General features: G+C 39.7%; 1 protein-coding gene across 2 annotated transcripts in view; it reads right to left on the bottom strand.

Annotated features, from left to right (window-relative positions):
• The window catches only part of LOC130917145 (glutamate receptor ionotropic, kainate 1), an 84156-nt gene that overhangs the window by 19504 nt on the left and 43999 nt on the right, over nt 1-20653 (bottom strand). Inside the window, exons 6-8 of one of the 2 annotated variants that reach the window (XM_057838244.1) lie at nt 17013-17186; nt 9596-9739; nt 2046-2153 (exon numbers count right to left, since the gene is read on the bottom strand). In XM_057838244.1, coding sequence (XP_057694227.1) covers nt 2046-2153; nt 9596-9739; nt 17013-17186 — 426 coding nt within the window. The remainder of the gene's footprint in view (nt 1-2045; nt 2154-9595; nt 9740-17012; nt 17187-20653) is intronic. The other variant, XM_057838245.1, reaches the window with a different exon arrangement.

Genomic DNA, 20653 nt, shown 5'->3' with positions numbered 1-20653 from the left:
AAAACTACATTTCCTCACGCCATTAGACGCCACTTCCTGCCGAGAGCCCCGAGCTGTGTTCGTACTGTTAGCTCCATGTGTTAATAAAGAAACAAAGTTGTCAGCACGTCGTGTGTTCGATACATTTGTAAACAAAAAGCTCATAACAAGACACTATGCACGATCCGTTTAAGAGACGCTGGAGTAGTAGGAGGCGAGGAGGAGATCAGCGAGAAGCCAAACTTCGCGGTCGAATGTGGCAGCAGTCCGCTATTATTTTGTTTTCTTATTGTTGCCACAATATTGTTTGCCGGATCTGCCAAAATGAACATGAAGTCTGATTATTATTTTTATTACCAACGTCATCAGATAGACCAAAACATAAAATTATGTGCAAATGCCAGCATTTTCAAATCATGAAAATAATAACAGCCTGTATCTCACTAATCTTGTAATCTTGATGGGTCTTGTATCCATTCCATGTCAGGTAGTCTAGGCACATTGTTTGCATCCTGATTAGCGTATGGCTAATACATGCTAGGTCCAACATAAAATTCCAATCTCCTGTTCTTCCTCCAACTCTTCAAAAACTTGGATCTCCTCCCTTGCGCTCGATCTATCGCTTATATCGCTGTTTGAATCATTGTTTGAAGGGCTTTGAATGGCGGCCGTATGTATGGAGCTGCCATCGCTGTTCCCGGTGTGACGTATTACTTCCGGGTTCATCCCCTTTCAGGCTCGAACTTCGGAAACGCGATTATTTTGTCAAATATGCAACATATAAATTATTTTTTTCATGCTTTATTTGTTGGTGTTGGACAATGTTTAATTACTTAACCCATTTGCTCCCAAAAACGTATAAATATGTTCTATTTTTAATTGTTTCAGTGTTTACGTTTTTGTTTTTTTTTCCCCAAAAAAAGACATGTCTGGGTTCTGATTCAATTTAGTTCCAAAGCACGAAGCTGAAAATAAATTTTAAAGCAATAAAACCGGTCACTGGAGGGCAGTAGCACATTTGGTAAGACCCGCAACCCGATTCAACGACAACGAACAGCCAAGCCGCACGGCCGGGCGCCGGCGGAAGACGACCGAATGGATGCCAGGCGGAGGACGACCGAGCAGAACAACCTGTAAGACGCCCGGGATACCAGGCACTAGTGCAGCGGACGATGCATTTGAGTCCGTGCTGCTTGCGTGCAGAGCCCACAGAGACAAAAAAAAATTCATCTTTATAAGACAGACGGCGATGAGGGAAAAGTTTAACCTGCTGTCGGGGCCAGAACAGCGTCATCTTTCAGTTAGTTATGTGTAAGTAAATTGTTACTTTGCTATCAAAAGATGCATTTGTCTTGTTGTTTATCTTATTTTGTAAAAGAAAAACATTATTCAGATGTTTGGGATCATGTAACTAAAGCAAAAAATATCTGTGTATAAGTCAAAGTTGTGTTTGAAATGTATGCTTTCACAAAAAGCTCAATTTCTCCGTTTTTTCATCAGAAATTGGAAAATTGCTCAAACTAAGCTATTATCCAATGCTGATTTGAATGGATATAAACTTTTTTTCTGCTGAAAGAAAATAGTCTAATCTTTCTTTTGGTGGGTTCCATGTTTATATAGCAATAGAACAGAATTTTCTGTGGGCCTTGCAAAATCAGTCAAAATCCAATAAAACGGCCGAGAGCGAAGGGCTTTGCTCCGGTGAAAATGGCTGGGAGTGAATGAGTTAATTGTGACCCTATTTGGCATGTTATGAAATTACTTCACATTTCTGCTTTAAGGCAAAACACGACCGCTTTTGCCCACCGGCGTCGCTAAAATTGACAAAAAATGAAAAGTTACCAAGTGTTGCTTTAAACATGGCGGACCTAGGACGGCGTTAGACGTCCAATCCATTTGCACTGGAAGTGAACGTTAGTTTATCAGCCCCTGGATTGGACGTTTACCACCGTCAATGACCGGCAATCAAGTTTGACACCCCTCCCTCATCTAAAGTGTTTCGTCCCAATGGGATATTCCCACTTATTTTCCTCTTTTCTGAATAAAAAGTAGTTGAGATAGTTGACCTTCTCCAATCCGTCCTCCTTGAGGCTGATCACATCCAAATCAAAATCTTTGCGCAGGCCGTCTGTCTTGTTGATGACAATTTGTCCCGTTAAGCCATTCCACTGCGCCTGTGGGAAGAAGTCATCAGTCTCCATTAATTTTACAGGCTCAAGTCACCACTGAAGTTGCTGTTGTTCTTGTGGACACTAACTTTGAATTGGTACTCCTCCGTCATTCGGGAACCCATTGTCTTGAAACTAGCCACGTAGCTTGAGCCGGGAATAATCGATACTCGGAGCCGGATTTTTTTTATTTTATTTTGTTTTTGTATTGTATCGAGGCTGATCAGTGCTTGATTTGTAAATCAGAAGGTGCCGAAACGCAAAATACATATGACAGCGCAGGGATGATGAGACAAGCACAGGTCCCTGGACATACGAGGAGAGAGATGTTCGCATCAAAAGGCTGGAAATTTTGGCTGACGATCTCGACCAGTGCCGACGCGTAAATGAGCTCATCATTTCGGGACTACAACTGACGCCTAGCACAGGTGATACAATAGCGCAACTGGCAATCTTAACCAGCGCGGCCACCTCAAAGGGTCGAAGATTTTTTTGAATGACAACTTGACTTGCCGAAATTGCAAGAAAATATTCAATATTTGCATTTTTTACTGTTTTTTTTTTTTTTTTTGGTCATTTTTTTCAATATATATATCAGGAATTTAAAAACAAAAATTAATAAATATATTAAATCAATTTTTTTTGTTTCTCATTTTTTAATTAAACCTTTTTATAATTATAATATCGATGTTTTTTTTTAATTTTTTTTATGTAGATTGAAATTAGAATATTTTCAGTTTTCATTGTTTTTTTTGTTGTTTGTTTTGTTTTTTTAAATTTTGATAATTACATATACTGGTCCTTCTCAAAAAATTAGCATAGTGTGATAAAGTTAATTATTTTCTGTAATGTACTGATAAACATTAGACTTCCATATATATTAGATTCACTACACACAACTGAAGAAGTTCAAGCCTTTTATTGTTTTAATATTGATGATCTTGGCAAAAAAGTCAAGAAAAGCCAAAAATACCTATCTCAAAAAATTTGCATATCATGAAAGGTACTCTAAAGAAGCTACTAACTTAATCATCTGAATCAACGAATTAACTCAAAACCCCTGCGAAAGATTCCTGAGGCTTTTAAAAACTCCCAGCCTAGTTCATGACTCAAAAACGCAACCATGGGCAAGACTGCCGACCTGACCGCTGTCCAGAAGGCCATCATTGACACCCTCAAGCAAGAGGCTAAGACATAGAAAGAAATTTCTGAGCGAATAGGCTGTTCCCAGAGTGCTGTATCAGGGCACCACAGTGAGAAGAAAAAAGTGTGGCAGGAAACGCTGCACAACCAGAAGAGGTGACCGCATCCTGAGAAAGATTGTGGAGAAGGGCCAATTCCAGACCTTGGGGGACCTGCAGAAACAGTTGACTGAGTCTGGAGTAGTAACATCTAGAGCCAGCGTGCACAGGCGTGAGCTGGAAATGGGCTACAGGTGCCGCATTCCCCAGGTCAAGCCACTTTTGAACCTGAAACAGCAGCAGAAGAAGAGAAGCAACACTGGACTGTTCCTCAGTGGTCCAAAAGTACTATTTTAAGATAAAAGCAAATTTTGCATGTCATTCAGAAATCAAGGTGCCAGAGTTTGGAAGAAGAATGGGGAGAAGGAAATGCTGAAATGCCTGAAGTCCAGTGTCAAGTACCCACAGTCAGTGATGGTCTGGGGTGCCATGTCAGCTGCTGGTGTTGGTCTACTATGTTTTATCAAGGGTAGGGTCAATGCAGCTAGAAAAGCTTTATGGAGATGAAAATTTCATTTTTTAGCATGACCTGGCACCTGCTCACAGTGTAAATGGTTTACTGACCATGGCATTACTGTGCTCAATTGGCGAGCCACCTCTCCTGACCTGAACCCCATAGAGAATCTGTGGAATATTGTGAAGAGGAATTTGAAAAACACCAGACCCAACACTTTGGATGAGCTTAAGGCCGCTACGGAAGCATCCATAACACCTCAGCAGTGCCACAGGCTGATTACATCCATGCCACGCCACATTCAAGCAGTCATTGTCAGCTAGATGTATTTCCGGTTGACACCATGTAAGGGGCCTGTTGACCAGGGAAAGAGGGGGATGGGTGTGGGGGAGTCTATAAGCTAAGTGACTGAAAGGTACACAAAGCAGATCTGTGATCTAGAACCCAGTAATCGTGTGAATCCCTTGTGAGTGTAAGCCCGTTGGCGACCAACCCTACGCCGCCCCATCACCGATCCCGGCACCGGGACGCCCCCACCCGAGTGCGCCTCATCACGTCCAGCCGCATACGAGCCCCACCAGGCGTGGTTGCTGTCGATTTTGGGTCACTTTGTATTGATTTTGAGGTATTTATAGGTGATTTCCGGTTGTTTTTGGGTTACGAAACAGGAAGTGATCCGGGTAATGTTCCAAAAATAATTTGGGAATGACTCAAAATCAACAGGACCTGTAAATGCTTTAAAATGACCATTATGTGACCTGTAAATGCCCCCAAAGCTGTGAATTGCCATTGATGGCGCTAGACTGCAGTCAAAATTACAGCAGGGCTGAAAACCAAAAGTGGTTTTTGCCATGTGGCAATTTTTTTTGCCATGTGGCAAAATGTTTTTGCCATGTGGCATTTTTTGTGGGGGCAAAATGGCAAAAAAAAAATGCCACATGGCAAAAACAGTTTGCCCAAACGCAAAAATTTTTGCCACATGGCAAAAAAAAATGCCACATGGCAAAAACATCTAATTTTGAGAGACAGCGAGGACCAAAAGTGGTATTTGCCACATGGCAAATACCACTTTTGGTTCTCGCGGTCTGCCATGTGGCAAAATTTTTTGCCTTGTGGCAAAATGTATTTGCCATGTGGCATTTTTTTTGCCTATTTTGTTTGACATTTTGCCCCAAAAAAAATGCCACATAGCAAAAAAAATTGCCACATGGCGAAACATTTTGCCACATTGCAAATTTTTTTTGCCACATGGCAAAAAAAATGCCACACGGCAAAAACATGTTTGCCACATGGCAACAAAAAAAAAAAAAGCCACATGGCAAAACATTTTGCCACATGGCAAATACCACTTTTGGTTCTCGCTGTCCCTCAAAATTAGATCGGACCTCTCACTCATTCAGTGGCAGCCAATGAGTGAATTTTTTAGGCATTTCAGCTCATTTCGTTGTTGATTTTGGGTCACTTTCTATTGATTTGAGGCATTTATAGGTGATTTCCTATTGAATTTTGGGTTACTAAGCAGGAAGTGACCTGTAAATTCCCCCAAAGCTGTGAATTGCCATTGATAACGCTAGATTTGAAGCAGTAAAAAATTAGATCGGACGTCTCGCTCTGTCAATGGCAGCCAATGAGTTCACATAGACATTATCCTGGTGGAAAATTTAAAAAACGATATATGGATCATTGAAGGGGCATATTGATAACCTTCTGTTCTCTGGATATATCACCATTTGGATATATTGTCATAGCCCTACAGTGGACTGGAGAAGCTGGAGTAAACAAGTATTTGGAGGACATGAATCATTGATGAGTGGCGCTGCATTAGGTCCCCGTCCTGGAAACGATGGCAACTTGTAATGTCTATGTCCGGACTGGCTAGCTGTGTGTATGCGCGTAAAGTGGATGATGATTTAAATGGAGCAGCAGCCCGACTCATGAATGCGCTCGCCGGTAATCAAGGGAGCTCACTTTGAATAACAAGTCAGGTTAAATCTGAGCAATGCGCTCACGGATGAAACACGCATTTTTATTCAGAACCGCGCATAAAATCCCTCCCACGTTTTTCCATGAATATGACGACATTTTTTAGTCTGTTGGGGAAGTTTGCTAAGGATTTGTCTGGTTTAGTCCAATTCTGGATAGATAGTTTTAAATAATTTAACTACATAGAAGTTCAGGGCGATGTACACGTATTGTAAAAGAAATAATCGAAATGCTGACTTATTCCTTTGTCGTGTGAAGAGGAGAGAAACTGCAGGATGATTACAATTTTGAAAATTTGATTTGGGAGATAAATTTTTTTTTTTGGGGGGGGGGGGGGGGGGGGTAAAAACAACTGTTTTTAGTAGCCTTACAAACAAGACTGTACATCCTGATTGATCATGCATTACCAGAATTACCCCTGTGGGGGTCAATAAAGTCCAACCGTCCATCCATCCAGAATATCTATCTATCTACCTGTCTATCTATTGACGTCAGTATGCATCTCGCCTAATGCAATCATGTCCATAAATGGAGTTGTTTTTCACAGAAAACTGCTGACAGTTAGTTTTGCCTCAGATAATCATGGACTGTAACTGCCAACAATAATCATGGACTTTTAACTGCCAACCAGCAAGGCTCATGACCTATCATGCAAGATGAGTTAATCACCAAACAGACACACCTCTTTATCTGTACAGCACACAAGCAACGCTGAGTTCTCTGTTAAGCGTGCATTTCTCTACACAGCTTTTGTTCTGTCATTGAATGCTCCCAGAAATTTCTGAAATTAAAAACCGCGCAGTAATGATCTCTTGCCTCCAGTCTTTTATTTAGCAATTCAGTCTAGCCGTCTCACCTGAATTGAAAACGTACACGTGGAGGACCTGAAAGACTGCCTCCAACACTATCTAATCTAATCTATCTATCCATCCATCCATTGTATCTATTTAACTATAGTGTGTATCTCTATCTATCTATCTATCTATCTATCTATCTATCTATCTATCTATCTATCTATCTATCTATCTATCTATCTATCTATCTATCTATCTATCTATCTATCTATCTATCTATCTATCTATCTATCTATCTATCTATCTATCTATCTATCTATCTATCTATCTATCTATCTACTGTATCTATAGTGTGTATCTATAGTGTGTATCTCTGGTTTTCATTTATCCATCCATTGTATCTACTGTATCTATCTATATCTATCTATCTACTCACCCACCCGTCTGTCTGTCTGTCTGTCTCCACTTACCTAAAATCCATCTATGGTATGTATCTATGGTATCCATCCATCCATCCATCCATCCATCCATCCATCCATCCATCCATCCATCCATCCATCCATCCATCCATCCATCCATCCATCCATCCATCCATCCATCCATCCATCCATCCCCTCACCTAAAACCCATCTATCTACGGGATGTACCTAAGGTATCTGCCTGTCTGTCTGTCTTTCCATCTATCCATCCATCTATCTATGGTATTTACATTATCGATTGTATCTACTAGAGATGTCCCGATTGATCGGGATGCCAATCGATCGGGTCCGATCACATCATTTTCAAAGTATCGGAATCGGCAAAAAAATATCGGACATGCCTTTTTTTTAATATACTGTATATATATATATATATATATATTTTTTTTTTTAATTAAATCGTTTTCTAATTGTATTTAACGTTACAGACATAATGTGTTACACTCTTCCAGAGTCTTTAGTTAAAGCTTAAGGTAGGGTTATCAAATTTATCGCGTCAACGGCGAAAATTAATATTTTTTACATTTATCACGTTACTATATTTAACGCAATTAACGCATGCACTGCACGACCCACTCACGCATTGTCGCGTTCAATCTATAATGGCGCCGTTTTACCCATACAGTATATAGAGCTAAAAGGCAGCGTAAAATGAGCAGAGTGAATTTTGGCAGCTTTTGGAGCCTTTTTTTGGAATGGCTAAAGCCTTACAATCCCTCTCCCAACGATTAGAATCATCGTGGGAATCAATGTGGGGAAGAAAGGTAGTAGTTCATCTTTTTCTCAACACCCTATGTTATTCCCAACGCAGAGAAGATATATCAATTGGTACCACAGCGCACAGTCATGGTTGCACTTCCCATCATGCATTTGGGCAGAAGTTAAATGGCTACAGTATCATTTACTGAAAGCTCAACAAATACAATAGATGGCAATATTTAGTCACAATATACAAAGTCACAAATATCTTTTAAGAATTACAAGCCTTTCCATCCGTGGATCCCTCTCACAGAAAGAATGTTAATAATGTAAATGCCATCTTGAGGATGTATTGTCATAATAAACAAATACAGTACTTACTGTATGTACTGTATGTTGAATGTATATATTCGTCCGAGTTTTATTCATTTTTTTCTTAATGCATTTCCCAAATGTATATGATCGGGAAAAAATATTGGGAATGATTGGAATTGAATCGGGAGCAACAAAAAAAAAAAGCAATCGGATCAGGAAATATCGGGATCGGCAGATACTCAAACTAAAACGATCGGGATCGGATCGGGAGCAAAAAAAAACATGATCTGAACAACCCTAGTATCTACGTTATCTATGGCTGTGTTTTTCAACCGGTGTGCCGTGGCACACTAGTGTGCCGTGAGAGATTGACAGGTGTGCCGTGAGAAATTATCCAATATTGCATTTTCTTTACGTCGTCGGGCGGAGTTGCTGTAAGAAGGACACACTAGGTGGAAGGTTTCACTTGTGTGCAGATGAGCAAAGTATTGCTCGTGTCGCATTCAAGAACTGGTCAGATTTCTAGCCATCTGCCACCTTGCTGTCCGCGACCATGTGGACCCCAGCACGTCTACTGTACATCATTTGATGAGACTCATCAAGTGTTGATATACACGAAAGTTTCCTTTCCATTTTATCCACATGTGACGACAGTCAATCCTCCCCGTGTTTTATTTCAACACATTGTCAAGGACAGCAAGGTGGCTGATCGCTAAAAATCCGAGCAGTTCTTGAACGCGACACCAGTAGCTAAAAAGCTGAAGCTAAAAAGCATAATCAAGTTGGGATTATGGAAGATTTTATTGTATATTTTTCATGTCTGGGTGTTAGTTTTGCCTTTACATTTCCCCTTTAAGATTTTTTTGTGTGTGCACACATTGCAAATATGGTACACAAACACTTGAAGCCATTAGCACAATAATGTGTTTCAGAAGATAACAGAAGCCGCCAGGATATGAAAGCCAGCGATGCAGGAAAGAGACTCCATCGATCGAAGTAGAGAAAAAATGGCATCTATCTATCTATCTATCTATCTATCTATCTATCTATCTATCTATCTATCTATCTATCTATCTATCTATCTATCTATCTATCTATCTATCTATCTATCTATCTATCTATCTATCTATCTATCTATCTATCTATCTATCTATCTATCTATCTATCTATCTATCTATCTATCTACAGTCTTACAAACCACAACTGTCCAACCAGGTTCGGCTTAAGGAAGATTATATTGTATATTTTTCATATCTGGCGTTAGTTTTGCTATAATATTCCTCTTGAAGCTTTTTGTGTGTGTGTGTGTGTGTGCACACATTGTAAATACAGTACACAAACACTTGAAGTAATTCCCTGCCCTCCAAAGCCATTAGCCCAATAATGTGTTTCAGAAGATAACAGAAGCCGCCAGGATATGAAAGCCCGCGATGCAGAAAAGAGACTGCATTGATCGAGGTGGGGGAAAAAAATGGCAACTCACGTCTTTGAGCATGTTCATGAAGCGCGCCCCAAAACGCCAGGGCTTGTGTCGGTGGCACTGAAGGGAGCTGACGGTGAGCTGTGCGGCGCGTTGCGAGGCCACCGCCACCATGTAGACTGCATCGTACATCAGGGACGCTTCCGTCTGCAATCACAAACATTTTTTTTCGCTCAACTAGGCAATAATGAGGAGCTCCAGTAACATATTTACTGATAAAGATGTTAACATTTTTGCTTTCTGCCTCATTTTTCGCTTACAGAGTACAGTACAGTTCACGAGCCATTTTCACGAATTTATTATGTTAATTAGGGTTGTTCCGATCATGTTTTTTTTATCTCCCGATTCGATCCCGATCGTTTTAGTTTGAGTATCTGCCAATCCCGATATTTCCCGATCCGATTGCTTTTTTTTTGCTCCCGATTCAGTTCCAATCATTCCCGATAATTTTTCCCGATCATATACATTTTGGCAATGCATTAAGAAAAAAATGAATAAAACTCGGATAAATATATACATTCAACATACAGTACATAAGTACAGTATTTGTTTATTATGACAATAAATCCTCAGGATTGCATTTACATTATTAACATTCTTTCTGTGAGAGGGATCCACGGATAGAAAGACTTGTGACTTTGTATATTGTGACTAAATATTGCCATCTAGTGTATTTGTTGAGCTTTCAGTAAATGATACTGTAGCCATGCCCAAATGCATGATGGGAAGTGGAACCATGACTGTGCGTAGTGCTACCAATTGATATATCTTCTCTGCGTTGGGGAATAACATAAGGTGTTAAAAAAAGATCAGTCGCTACCTTGCTTCCCCACATTGCTTCCCATGATATTTCTAATAGTAGGGAGAGGAATTGTAGGCTTTAGCCAATTAAAAAAACGCTCCAAAGGCTGCCGAAATTCACTCTACTCATTTTACGCTGCCTTTTATCTCTCTATTTAGGTAAAACGGCGCCATTACAGATTGAGCGCGACAATGCGTGAGTGGGTCGTGCAGCGCATGTATTAATTGCGTTAAATATTTTAAGTGATACATTTTTTAAAAAATTAATTACTGCCGTTATTGGGATAAATTTGATAACCCTACCTTAAGCCTAAACTAAAGACTCTGGAAGAGTGTAACATATTATGTCTGTAAAATTAAATAAAATTAGAAAACGATTTAATCAAAAAATATATATACAGTGCCTTGCAAAAGTATTCGGCCCCCTTGAACCTTGCAACCTTTCGCCACATTTCAGGCTTCAAACATAAAGATATAAAATTTTAATTTTTTGTCAAGAATCAACAACAAGTGGGACATAATCGTGAAATGGAACAAAATTTATTGGATAATTTAAACTTTTTTACCAAATAAAAAACTGAAAAGTGGGGCGTGCAATATTATTCGGCCCCCTTGCGTTAATACTTTGTAGCGCCACCTTTTGCTCCAATTACAGCTGCAAGTCACTTGGGGTATGTTTCTATCAGTTTTGCACATCGAGAGACTGACATTCTTGCCCATTCTTCCTTGCAAAACAGCTCGAGCTCAGTGAGGTTGGATGGAGCGTGTTTGTGAACAGCAGTCTTCAGCTCTTTCCACAGATTCTCGATTGGATTCAGGTCTGGACTTTGACTTGGCCATTCTAACACCTGGATACGTTTATTTTTCAACCATTCCACTGTAGATTTGGCTTTATGTTTTGGATCATTGTCCTGTTGGAAGATAAATCTCCGTCCCAGTCTCAGGTCTTGTGCAGATACCAACAGGTTTTCTTCCAGAATGTTCCTGTATTTGGCTGCATCCATCTTCCCGTCAATTTTAACCATCTTCCCTGTCCCTGCTGAAAAAAAGCAGGCCCAAACCATGATGCTGCCACCACCATGTTTGACAGTGGGGATGGTGTGTTCAGGGTGATGAGCTGTGTTGCTTTTACACCAAACATATCGTTTTGCATTGTGGCCAAAAAGTTCAATTTTGGTTTCATCTGACCAGAGCACCTTCTTCCACATGTTTGGTGTGTCTCCTAGGTGGCTTGTGGCAAAGTTGAAACGAGACTTTTTATGGATATCTTTGAGAAATGGCTTTCTTCTTGCCACTCTTCCATAAAGGCCAGATTTGTGCAGTGTACGACTGATTGTTGTCCTATGGACAGACTCTCCCACCTCAGCTGTAGATCTCTGCAGTTCATCCAGAGTGATCGTGGGCCTCTTGGCTGCATCTCTGATCAGTTTTCTCCTTATTTGAGAAGAAAGTTTGGAAGGACGGCCGGGTCTTGGTAGATTTGCAGTGGTCTGATGCTCCTTCCATTTCAATATGATGGCTTGCACAGTGCTCCTTGAGATATTTAAAGCTTGGGAAATCATTTTGTATTCAAATCTGGCTTTAATCTTCTCCACAACAGTATCTCAGACCTGCCTGGTGTGTTCCTTGGTTTTCATAATGCTCTCTGCACTTTAAACAGAACCCTGAGACTATCACAGAGCAGGTGCATTTATACGGAGACTTGATTACACACAGGTGGATTCTATTTATCATCATCGGTCATTTAGGACAACATTGGATCATTCAGAGATCCTCACTGAACTTCTGGAGTGAGTTTGCTGCACTGAAAGTAAAGGGGCCGAATAATATTGCACGCCCCACTTTTCAGTTTTTTATTTGTTAAAAAAGTTTAAATTATCCAATAAATGTTGTTCCACTTCACGATTGTGTCCCACTTGTTGATTCTTGACAAAAAAATTAAATTTCATATCTTTATGTTTGAAGCCTGAAATGTGGCGAAAGGTTGCAAGATTCAAGGGGGCCGAATACTTTTGCAAGGCACTGTATATATTAAAAAAAGGCATGGCCAATATTTTTTTGCCGATTCCGATACTTTGAAAATGACGTGATCGGACCCGATCATCCCTAATGTTAATAATATGCACTACTGGCCAAAAGTATTGGCACCCCTGCAATTCTGTCAGATAATGCTCAATTTCTCCCAGAAAATGATTACAAATGCTTTGGTAGTAATATCTTAATTTATTTTGAAAAAGCACAAAAGGAGAATGGAAAGAAAAAAAAAAAATCATTAAAATTTTACTCAAAACTTCAAAAATGGGTCGGACAAAAGTATTGGCACCCTCAGCCTAATACTCGGTAGCACAACCTTTAAAGGAAATAACTGTGAACAACACCTCACAATGCTCTGCTGGAATTTTAGACCATTCATCTTTGGCCAACTGCTCCAGGTCTCTGAGATTTGAAGGGTGCCTTCTCCAAACTGTCATGCCATAGGTCTCCAGTGCTCAAGACAGGGAAAGTAGTGGACAGGTTCCGCTTCTCACTGGCTAGAGCCACCATTCCATCCATCACAGAAAAGCCAGTTAAGAGCCTCGGTAAGTACTTTGACTGCAGCCTCAAAGACTCTGCCTCCATCCAGAGAACTACCAAAGAACTTGAGGTCTGGCTCAGCCAGGATTACGAGTCGGGTCTTCCAGGGAGGTTCAAGGCCTGGATTTACCAGCATTCCATCCTGCCTCGGATCGTGTGGCCTTTGCTAGTGTACACAGTACCTATAACAACAGTCGAGGGAATGGAGAGAAAGATCACCAGCTACCTGCGGAGATGGCTCAGTCTGCCACGCAGCCTAAGCAGCTCTGCTCTGTATGGCACCAGTAACATACTACAGCTCCCAATCAGTGGCCTCACTGAAGAGTTCATGATGTCCAGAAAACGGGAAGCACTACAATATGGAGAATCCAGAGATCCAAAGGTTGCATCAGCTGGTATCCAGGTGCAAACAGGCAGAAAATGGAGTGCAGGCAAAGCCATAGATGTAACTTCTGTATTCCTCCAATGCTTTATGATGTATATTTGTTGAATGTGAATTCCAGTGTGAACTGTGAAGGGGCTCATTTTTGCCTTTCTAATGTAAGAGCTGTAAATAGCTATGAGCTTTTACTGACCCTCATTAAAGGAGATAAATGAGTAAAAGTGGAGCTGCTCAACAAGGAGCTCCAAATACGTCCTCTTAATTGTTGGGCTGAATTCTTGAGAACCCTGCAAAATCTCAACATCAAATTAAAAATGCTGTTGCAAACCAACACTTCCTTCATAAGCCGCTTCAAAATTTAGGCCAAAAATATTTTTCTAATAATTGAATGCGGAAGAGAGCTGATTAAAAGACTTCCAATCCATTTGAAGTGGGAGGGTTGGCAGTGAGACCCATTTTTCCAGTGTCCCAAATTTGCTGTGACGTGAGTGTAACCCAACAGAATGCTAGGACAACGCCAGGGAACCCACCCTGCCAGTGGCGGTTTTAAGGGCGTGCCACAGGGGCACTGGGCCCCTCACTAATTTGAAGTGACCCGGTTCCCAATTTATTAAATTAATTAACTTCAACTTTAATATACATACTATGTTCTTAAGTAGTTAAAATTGAGATTTGGCATGTAGTATGTGAGGAAATGAGGGAAAATAAAAATTAGGAGCTTGGGGTTATTGCTGTGTTTGTCGAAAAAAATACAATTTTGAATGAAAATCAGTCTTTGAATGTGTTATAGAAATAACTGCTAAAACAGTTTTCTTTGCATTTCAGTAGTTCAAGAGGTTTGACCCCAACGCACTTTTGATTGGCTGATGATCTAACCCACACACCCAACTACATTAGATATTAGAGATGTGAGTTTTTTTTCTGCCACTGTTAGAAATGTAAAAAGACATCATTGTTTTGGAAGTGGGGAACACACCATTAATTTTGCTACTGTAGGTTCAACCTGCATCAGTGTTAGCATAACATTAAACTGTGTGAACTTGCTAACCTGCAAAACTCAAGTAGGAAGCTGCTTCGAGAGAAGTGTCTTTCTCTTTGTGTTTTCTACTGTTAACATTAAATAAACTGTGAGAAATGTAGTAACCTCTGCTGGCAACTATGGAACTAGAAAAACGTTAGCAAGAAGCTGCCTAGAGAGAGAGGGGTGCTGCATAACCTCGTACGTAGCTCACACAACACAACATACACACAACAATCATAATTAATTACGTACATGAAAACATTTAAAAAAAAAAAAAAAAAAAAAAAAGGATTTTGATGGGGGTGCCGCGAGCTAGCACTAGCACACTAGCTTTGTGATTGACTGGTCGATCGTGATTAACGTCATGAGCACCCCTGTTTTTTAGGCTCATATTCTTGAGAAATGTAGCTCTGACCCCCGTTCATCCAATCTGTTTGGTATTATTAATGTCCCATCCTGAGCAAAAAGTGTACATGCAGTTTATGTTGTAATATCATCCCTACCAATGATGAGACCAAACCTACGCCCTTGACTACAGTATACAGTGGGGCAAATAAGTATTTAGTCAACCACCAATTGTGCAAGTTCTCCTACTTGAAGAGATTAGAGAGGCCTGTAATTGCCAACATGGGTAAACCTCAACCATGAGAGACAGAATGTGAAGAAAAAAAAACAGAAAACCACATTGTTTGATTTTTAAAGAATTTATTTGCAAATCATGGTGGAAAATAAGCCTTTAGTCATCTACAAACAAGCAAGATTTCTGGCTGTCAAAGAGGTCTAACTTCTTCTAACGAGGTCTAACGAGGCTCCACTCGTTACCTGTATTAATGGCACCTGTTTTAACTCATTATCGGTATAAAAGACACCTATCCACAACTTCAGTCAGTCACACTCCAAACTCCACTATGGCCAAGACCAAAGAGCTGTCGAAGGACACCAGAGACAAATTTATAGACCTGCACCAGGCTGGGAAGACTGAATCTGCAATAGGTAAAACGCTTGGAGTAAAGAAATCAACTGTGGGAGCAATTATTAGAAAATGGAAGACGTACAAGACCACTGATAATCTCCCTCGATCTGGGGCTCCATGCAAGATCTCACCCCATGGAGTCAAAATGATAACAAGAACGGTGCGCAAAAATCCCAGAACCACACGGGGGGACCTAGTGAATGACCTACAGAGAGCTTGGACCACAGTAACAAAGGCTATTATCAGTAACACAATGCGCCGCCAGGGACTCCAATCCTGCACTGCCAGACGTGTCCCCTTGCTGAAGAAAGTACATGTCCAGGCCCGTCTGCAGTTCGCTGGAGATCATTTGGATGATCCAGAAGAGGACTGGGAGAACGTGTTATGGTCAGATGAAACCAAAATAGAACTTTTTGGTAGAAACACAGGTTCTCGTGTTTGGAGGAGAAAGAATACCGAATTGCATCCTAAGAACACCATGCCCACTGTGAAGCATGGGGGTGGAAACATCATGCTTTGGGGCTGATTTTCTGCAAAGGGACCAGGACGACTGATCTGTGTAAAGGAAAGAATGAATGGGGCCATGTATCGAGAGATTTTGAGTGAAAATCTCCTTCCGTCAGCAAGGGTATTGAAGATGAAAGGTGGCTGGGTCTTTCAGCATGACAACGATCCCGAACACACAGCCAGGGCAACAAAGGAGTGGCTTTGTAAGAAGCATTTCAAGGTCCTGGAGTGGCCTAGCCAGTCTCCAGATCTCAAGACCATAGAAAATCTGTGTAGGCAGTTGAAAGTCAGTGTTGCCCAACGACAGCCCCAAAACATCACTGCTCTAGAGGAGATCTGCATGGAGGAATGGGCCAAAATACCAGCAACATTGTGTAAAAAGCTTGTGAAGAGTTACAGAAAACGTTTGGCCTCCGTTATTGCCAACAAGGGCTACATAACAAAGTATTGAAATGAACTTTTGGTATTGACCAAATACTTATTTTCCACCATGGTTTGCAAATAAGTTATTTAAAAATCTTAATAAAATTTTCTGTTATTTTTTTCCCACATTCTGTCACTCATGGTTGAGGTTTACGCATGTTGACAATTACAGGCCTCTCTAATATTTTCAAGTGGGAGAACTTGCACAGTTAATGGTTGACTAAATACTTATTTGCCCCACTGTAGCTATTACGAGTCATTCAGATAACTATAGCATAAAGGACATACTAACAAATTTACCAAACCATCAGTGTCACTCCAAAACACCAAAATAACACTTTAAATCATATAATAATGTGTTAATAATTTCACACATAAATCGCTCCAGAGTATAGATCGCACCCCCAGCCAAACTATGGAAAAAAAACTGCGATTTATAATCTGAAAACTACGGTATGCATGTGTATTTTTTGGCCTTTCAGTTTTCGGTTTTCCGGCCTAGTCTTTTCAATATTCAGTTTTCGGTTTCGGCCAAGAATTTTGCTTTCGGTACATCCCTAGTAAAAACGTCTCCTGAAAATAAACATCTGTGGCTTTTTCTTAAAGGGCTAGTCAACCTAATTTCAGGGGCATACGCTAATTTCTTAAATGGCCAGTCAACCCAATTTTCAGGAGCGAATGAACTTGAGTACGATGATTAAAAATGTGATATTTGATCCAAAAATGGATGTAAAGTTACCGTCATCATGCCTTCCATCATTCCGGTCTCGGCCTTAGAGGGGGCCTGCAGCCGTTCCGTGGCCCACCTCTCCACTACCGAAGCCACTTTGGGGTCGTCGATGTTGAGTAGGCGGAAACCCGTCATGTTGACGCCGCTGTAGCGGTACGGCTCCAGATCCAGAGCAAACAAGTCCTGCGTGCAAAAAGTTATATAAACTGTTCTGTTGCACAAACTGTTGTGCCATATCACATTATTCACGCCGTATGATTGGCTGAGGACTCCACCCGAACACATCTGGTACAGTATAACACCATTTACCATTTACCAATGCTAATACATATTAGCGGTGGGATACGATATGATTTGCGATACAATGCTCACGATAACGATGAGCTCATTATATGGCAATGCAACAATTGTCTATACATGGGACAGGAAATCAGTGTACAAAACGACAACAAGAAAAACAAGCCATTTTCCTCCTTCTGCTATAAATTGGAACGAGTTTATCACTAACAGATGTCCAATCTACGGTATCTACAGAGTCAATGTCACCTTTGTCCGTTGACAACTTAAATATTTTCTAAATACTTCAAAATACTCATCTGTAACTACAACCAGTGACATCAGCCATTGACTTCAAAATTGTATTGACGGGTCAATTCGGCCAGCCACTGCGCAGCGACTTCAAGCAAGGGGCCTATGGGTATGGGGTTATATTGCTGACACTATTCTGAGCGAGCAATAATGGAAATTGAGCAAAAATAACCTAAGCATCCCACAATCCGCTTCAGTTAATCGCAGTCGGTCGCAGTGACACATGCATCATTCAACGCCGGATTTATGATAAAAATACGAAAGCTGTACCGCATACAAACAGGAAGGATTGTCTCAGGAGTGATTTGTTCGAGGATTCAAGGTAATTTTGATATTTGTTGTACCACGCATGCATTTTGAAACGTGAAAAAAATCAATTTTGAGAAATTAGCTGCTACAGCATTGGCATCATAATTCGAAATATTTCCGTAAAAGAAATGATTACTGCACTTTTTTTTGTGTGTGCTTTTAACCAAGAATCAAAACTGTTTTACGTCCATATCTATCAATAGTTCGGGGATTTAAGCATTTATTCACAAGAATTTTCACCGGAAAAGCTGTTTACATCAGACGGCCGCTAGCTACATTCACTAACAGACTAGCATTGTACTTTGACAAATTTACGTAAAATAAATGCTAACTGCACGTTTTTTTTTTTTTTGCTTTTAACCAAAAATCTAGACTGTTTTACGTCCATATCTATAGAGAATTCAGGGATTTAAGCATTTATTCATCAGAATTTTCACCGAAAAAGCTCTATTTACATCAGACGGCCGCTAGCTGCATTCACTAACAGAGTAGACTTGTACTTCGACATATTTACGTAAAATAAATGCTTACTGCACTTTTTTTTTTCTCCTTTTAACCAAGAATGAAGAATGTTTTACGTCCATATCTATAAAGAATTCAGGGATTTAAGTATTTATTCACAAGAATTTTCACTGAAAAAGCTCTATTTACATCAGGCAGCCGCTAGCTACATTCACTAACAGACCAGCATTGTACTTCGACATATTTACGTAAAATAAATGCTTACTGCACATTTTTTTGCTTTTAACCAAGAAACGATACTGTTTTATGTCCATATCTATCAATAGTTCGGGGATTCAAGCATTTATTCATAAGAATTTTCACCGGAAAAGCTTTATGTACATCAGGCAGCCACTAGCTACATTCACTAACAGACTAGCATTGTACTTCGACATATTTACGGAAAATAAATGCTTACTGCACTTTTTTTTTTTTTGTGCTTTTGACCAAAAATCTAGACTGTTTTACGTCCATATCTATAGAGAATTCAGGGATTTGAGCATTTATTCATCAGAATTTTCACCAAAAAAGCTCTATTTACATCAGACGGCCGCTAGCTGCATTCACTAACAGAGTAGACTTGTACTTCGACATATTTACGTAAAATAAATGCTTACTGCACTTTTTTTTTTCTCCTTTTAACCAAGAATGAAGAATGTTTTACGTCCATATCTATAAAGAATTCAGGGATTTAAGCATTTATTCACAAGAATTTTCACCGGAAAAGCTCTGTTTACATCAGGCAGCCGCTAGCTACATTCACTAACAGACTAGCATTGTACTTTGACATATTTACGCGGAATAAATGCTACCTGCACGTTTTTTTGCTTTTGAACAAGTATCGAAACTGTTTTACGTCCATATCTACAAAGAATTCAGAGATTTAAGCATTTATTCATAAAATTTTTCACCGGAAAAGCTCTATTTACATTAGGCAGCCACTAACTACATTCACTAACAGACTAGACTTGTACTTCGATATATTTACGTAAAATAAATGCTTACTGCACGTTTTTTTTTTTTTTTTTTTGCTTTTGAACAAGAATCGAGAATGTTTTACGTCCATATCTATAAAGAATTCAGGGATTTAAGCATTTATTCACAAGAATTTTCACTGAAAAAGCTCTATTTACATCAGGCAGCCACTAGCTACATTCACTAACAGACTAGCATTGTACTTCGACATATTTACGTCAAATAAATGCTTACTGCACTTTTTTGTTGTTGTTGCTTTTAACCAAAAATCGAGACTGTTTTACGTCCATATCTATAGAGAATTCAGGGATTTAAGCATTTATTCATCAGAATTTTCACCGAAAGAGCTCTATTTACATTAGACGGCCGCTAGCTGCATTCACTAACAGAGTAGACTTGTACTTCGACATATTTACGTAAAATAAATGCTTACTGCACTTTTTTTTTTCTCCTTTTAACCAAGAATGAAGAATGTTTTACGTCCATATCTATAAAGAATTCAGGGATTTAAGCATTTATTCACAAGAATTTTCACTGAAAAAGCTCTATTTACATCAGGCAGCCACTAGCTACATTCACTAACAGACTAGCATTGTACTTCAACATATTTACGTCAAATAAATGCTTACTGCACTTTTTTTTTTTTTGTTGCTTTTAACCAAAAATCTAGACTGTTTTACGTCCATATCTATAGAGAATTCAGGGATTTGAGCATTTATTCATCAGAATTTTCACCGAAAAAGCTCTATTTACATCAGACGGCCGCTAGCTGCATTCACTAACAGAGTAGACTTGTACTTCGACATATTTACGTAAAATAAATGCTTACTGCACTTTTTTTTTTCTCCTTTTAACCAAGAATGAAGAATGTTTTACGTCCATATCTATAAAGAATTCAGGGATTTAAGTATTTATTCACAAGAATTTTCACTGAAAAAGCTCTATTTACATCAGGCAGCCGCTAGCTACATTCACTAACAGACCAGCATTGTACTTCGACATATTTACGTAAAATAAATGCTTACTACACAGTTTTTTGCTTTTAACCAAGAAACGAGGCTGTTTTACATCCATATCTATCAATAGTTCGGGGATTTAAGCATTTATTCATAAGAATTTTCACCGGAAAAGCTTTATTTACATCAGGCAACCACTAGCTACATTCACTAACAGACTAGCATTGTACTTCGACATATTTACATAAAATAAATGCTTACTGCACGTTTTTTTGCTTTTGCTTTTAACCAAGAATCGAGACTGTTTTACGCCCTTCGACA

The sequence above is a fragment of the Corythoichthys intestinalis genome, chromosome 6 (assembly GCF_030265065.1).
Source record: "Corythoichthys intestinalis isolate RoL2023-P3 chromosome 6, ASM3026506v1, whole genome shotgun sequence".
NCBI lineage: Eukaryota > Metazoa > Chordata > Actinopteri > Syngnathiformes > Syngnathidae > Corythoichthys > Corythoichthys intestinalis.
This window is presented reverse-complemented; position numbering and strand designations above follow the sequence as displayed.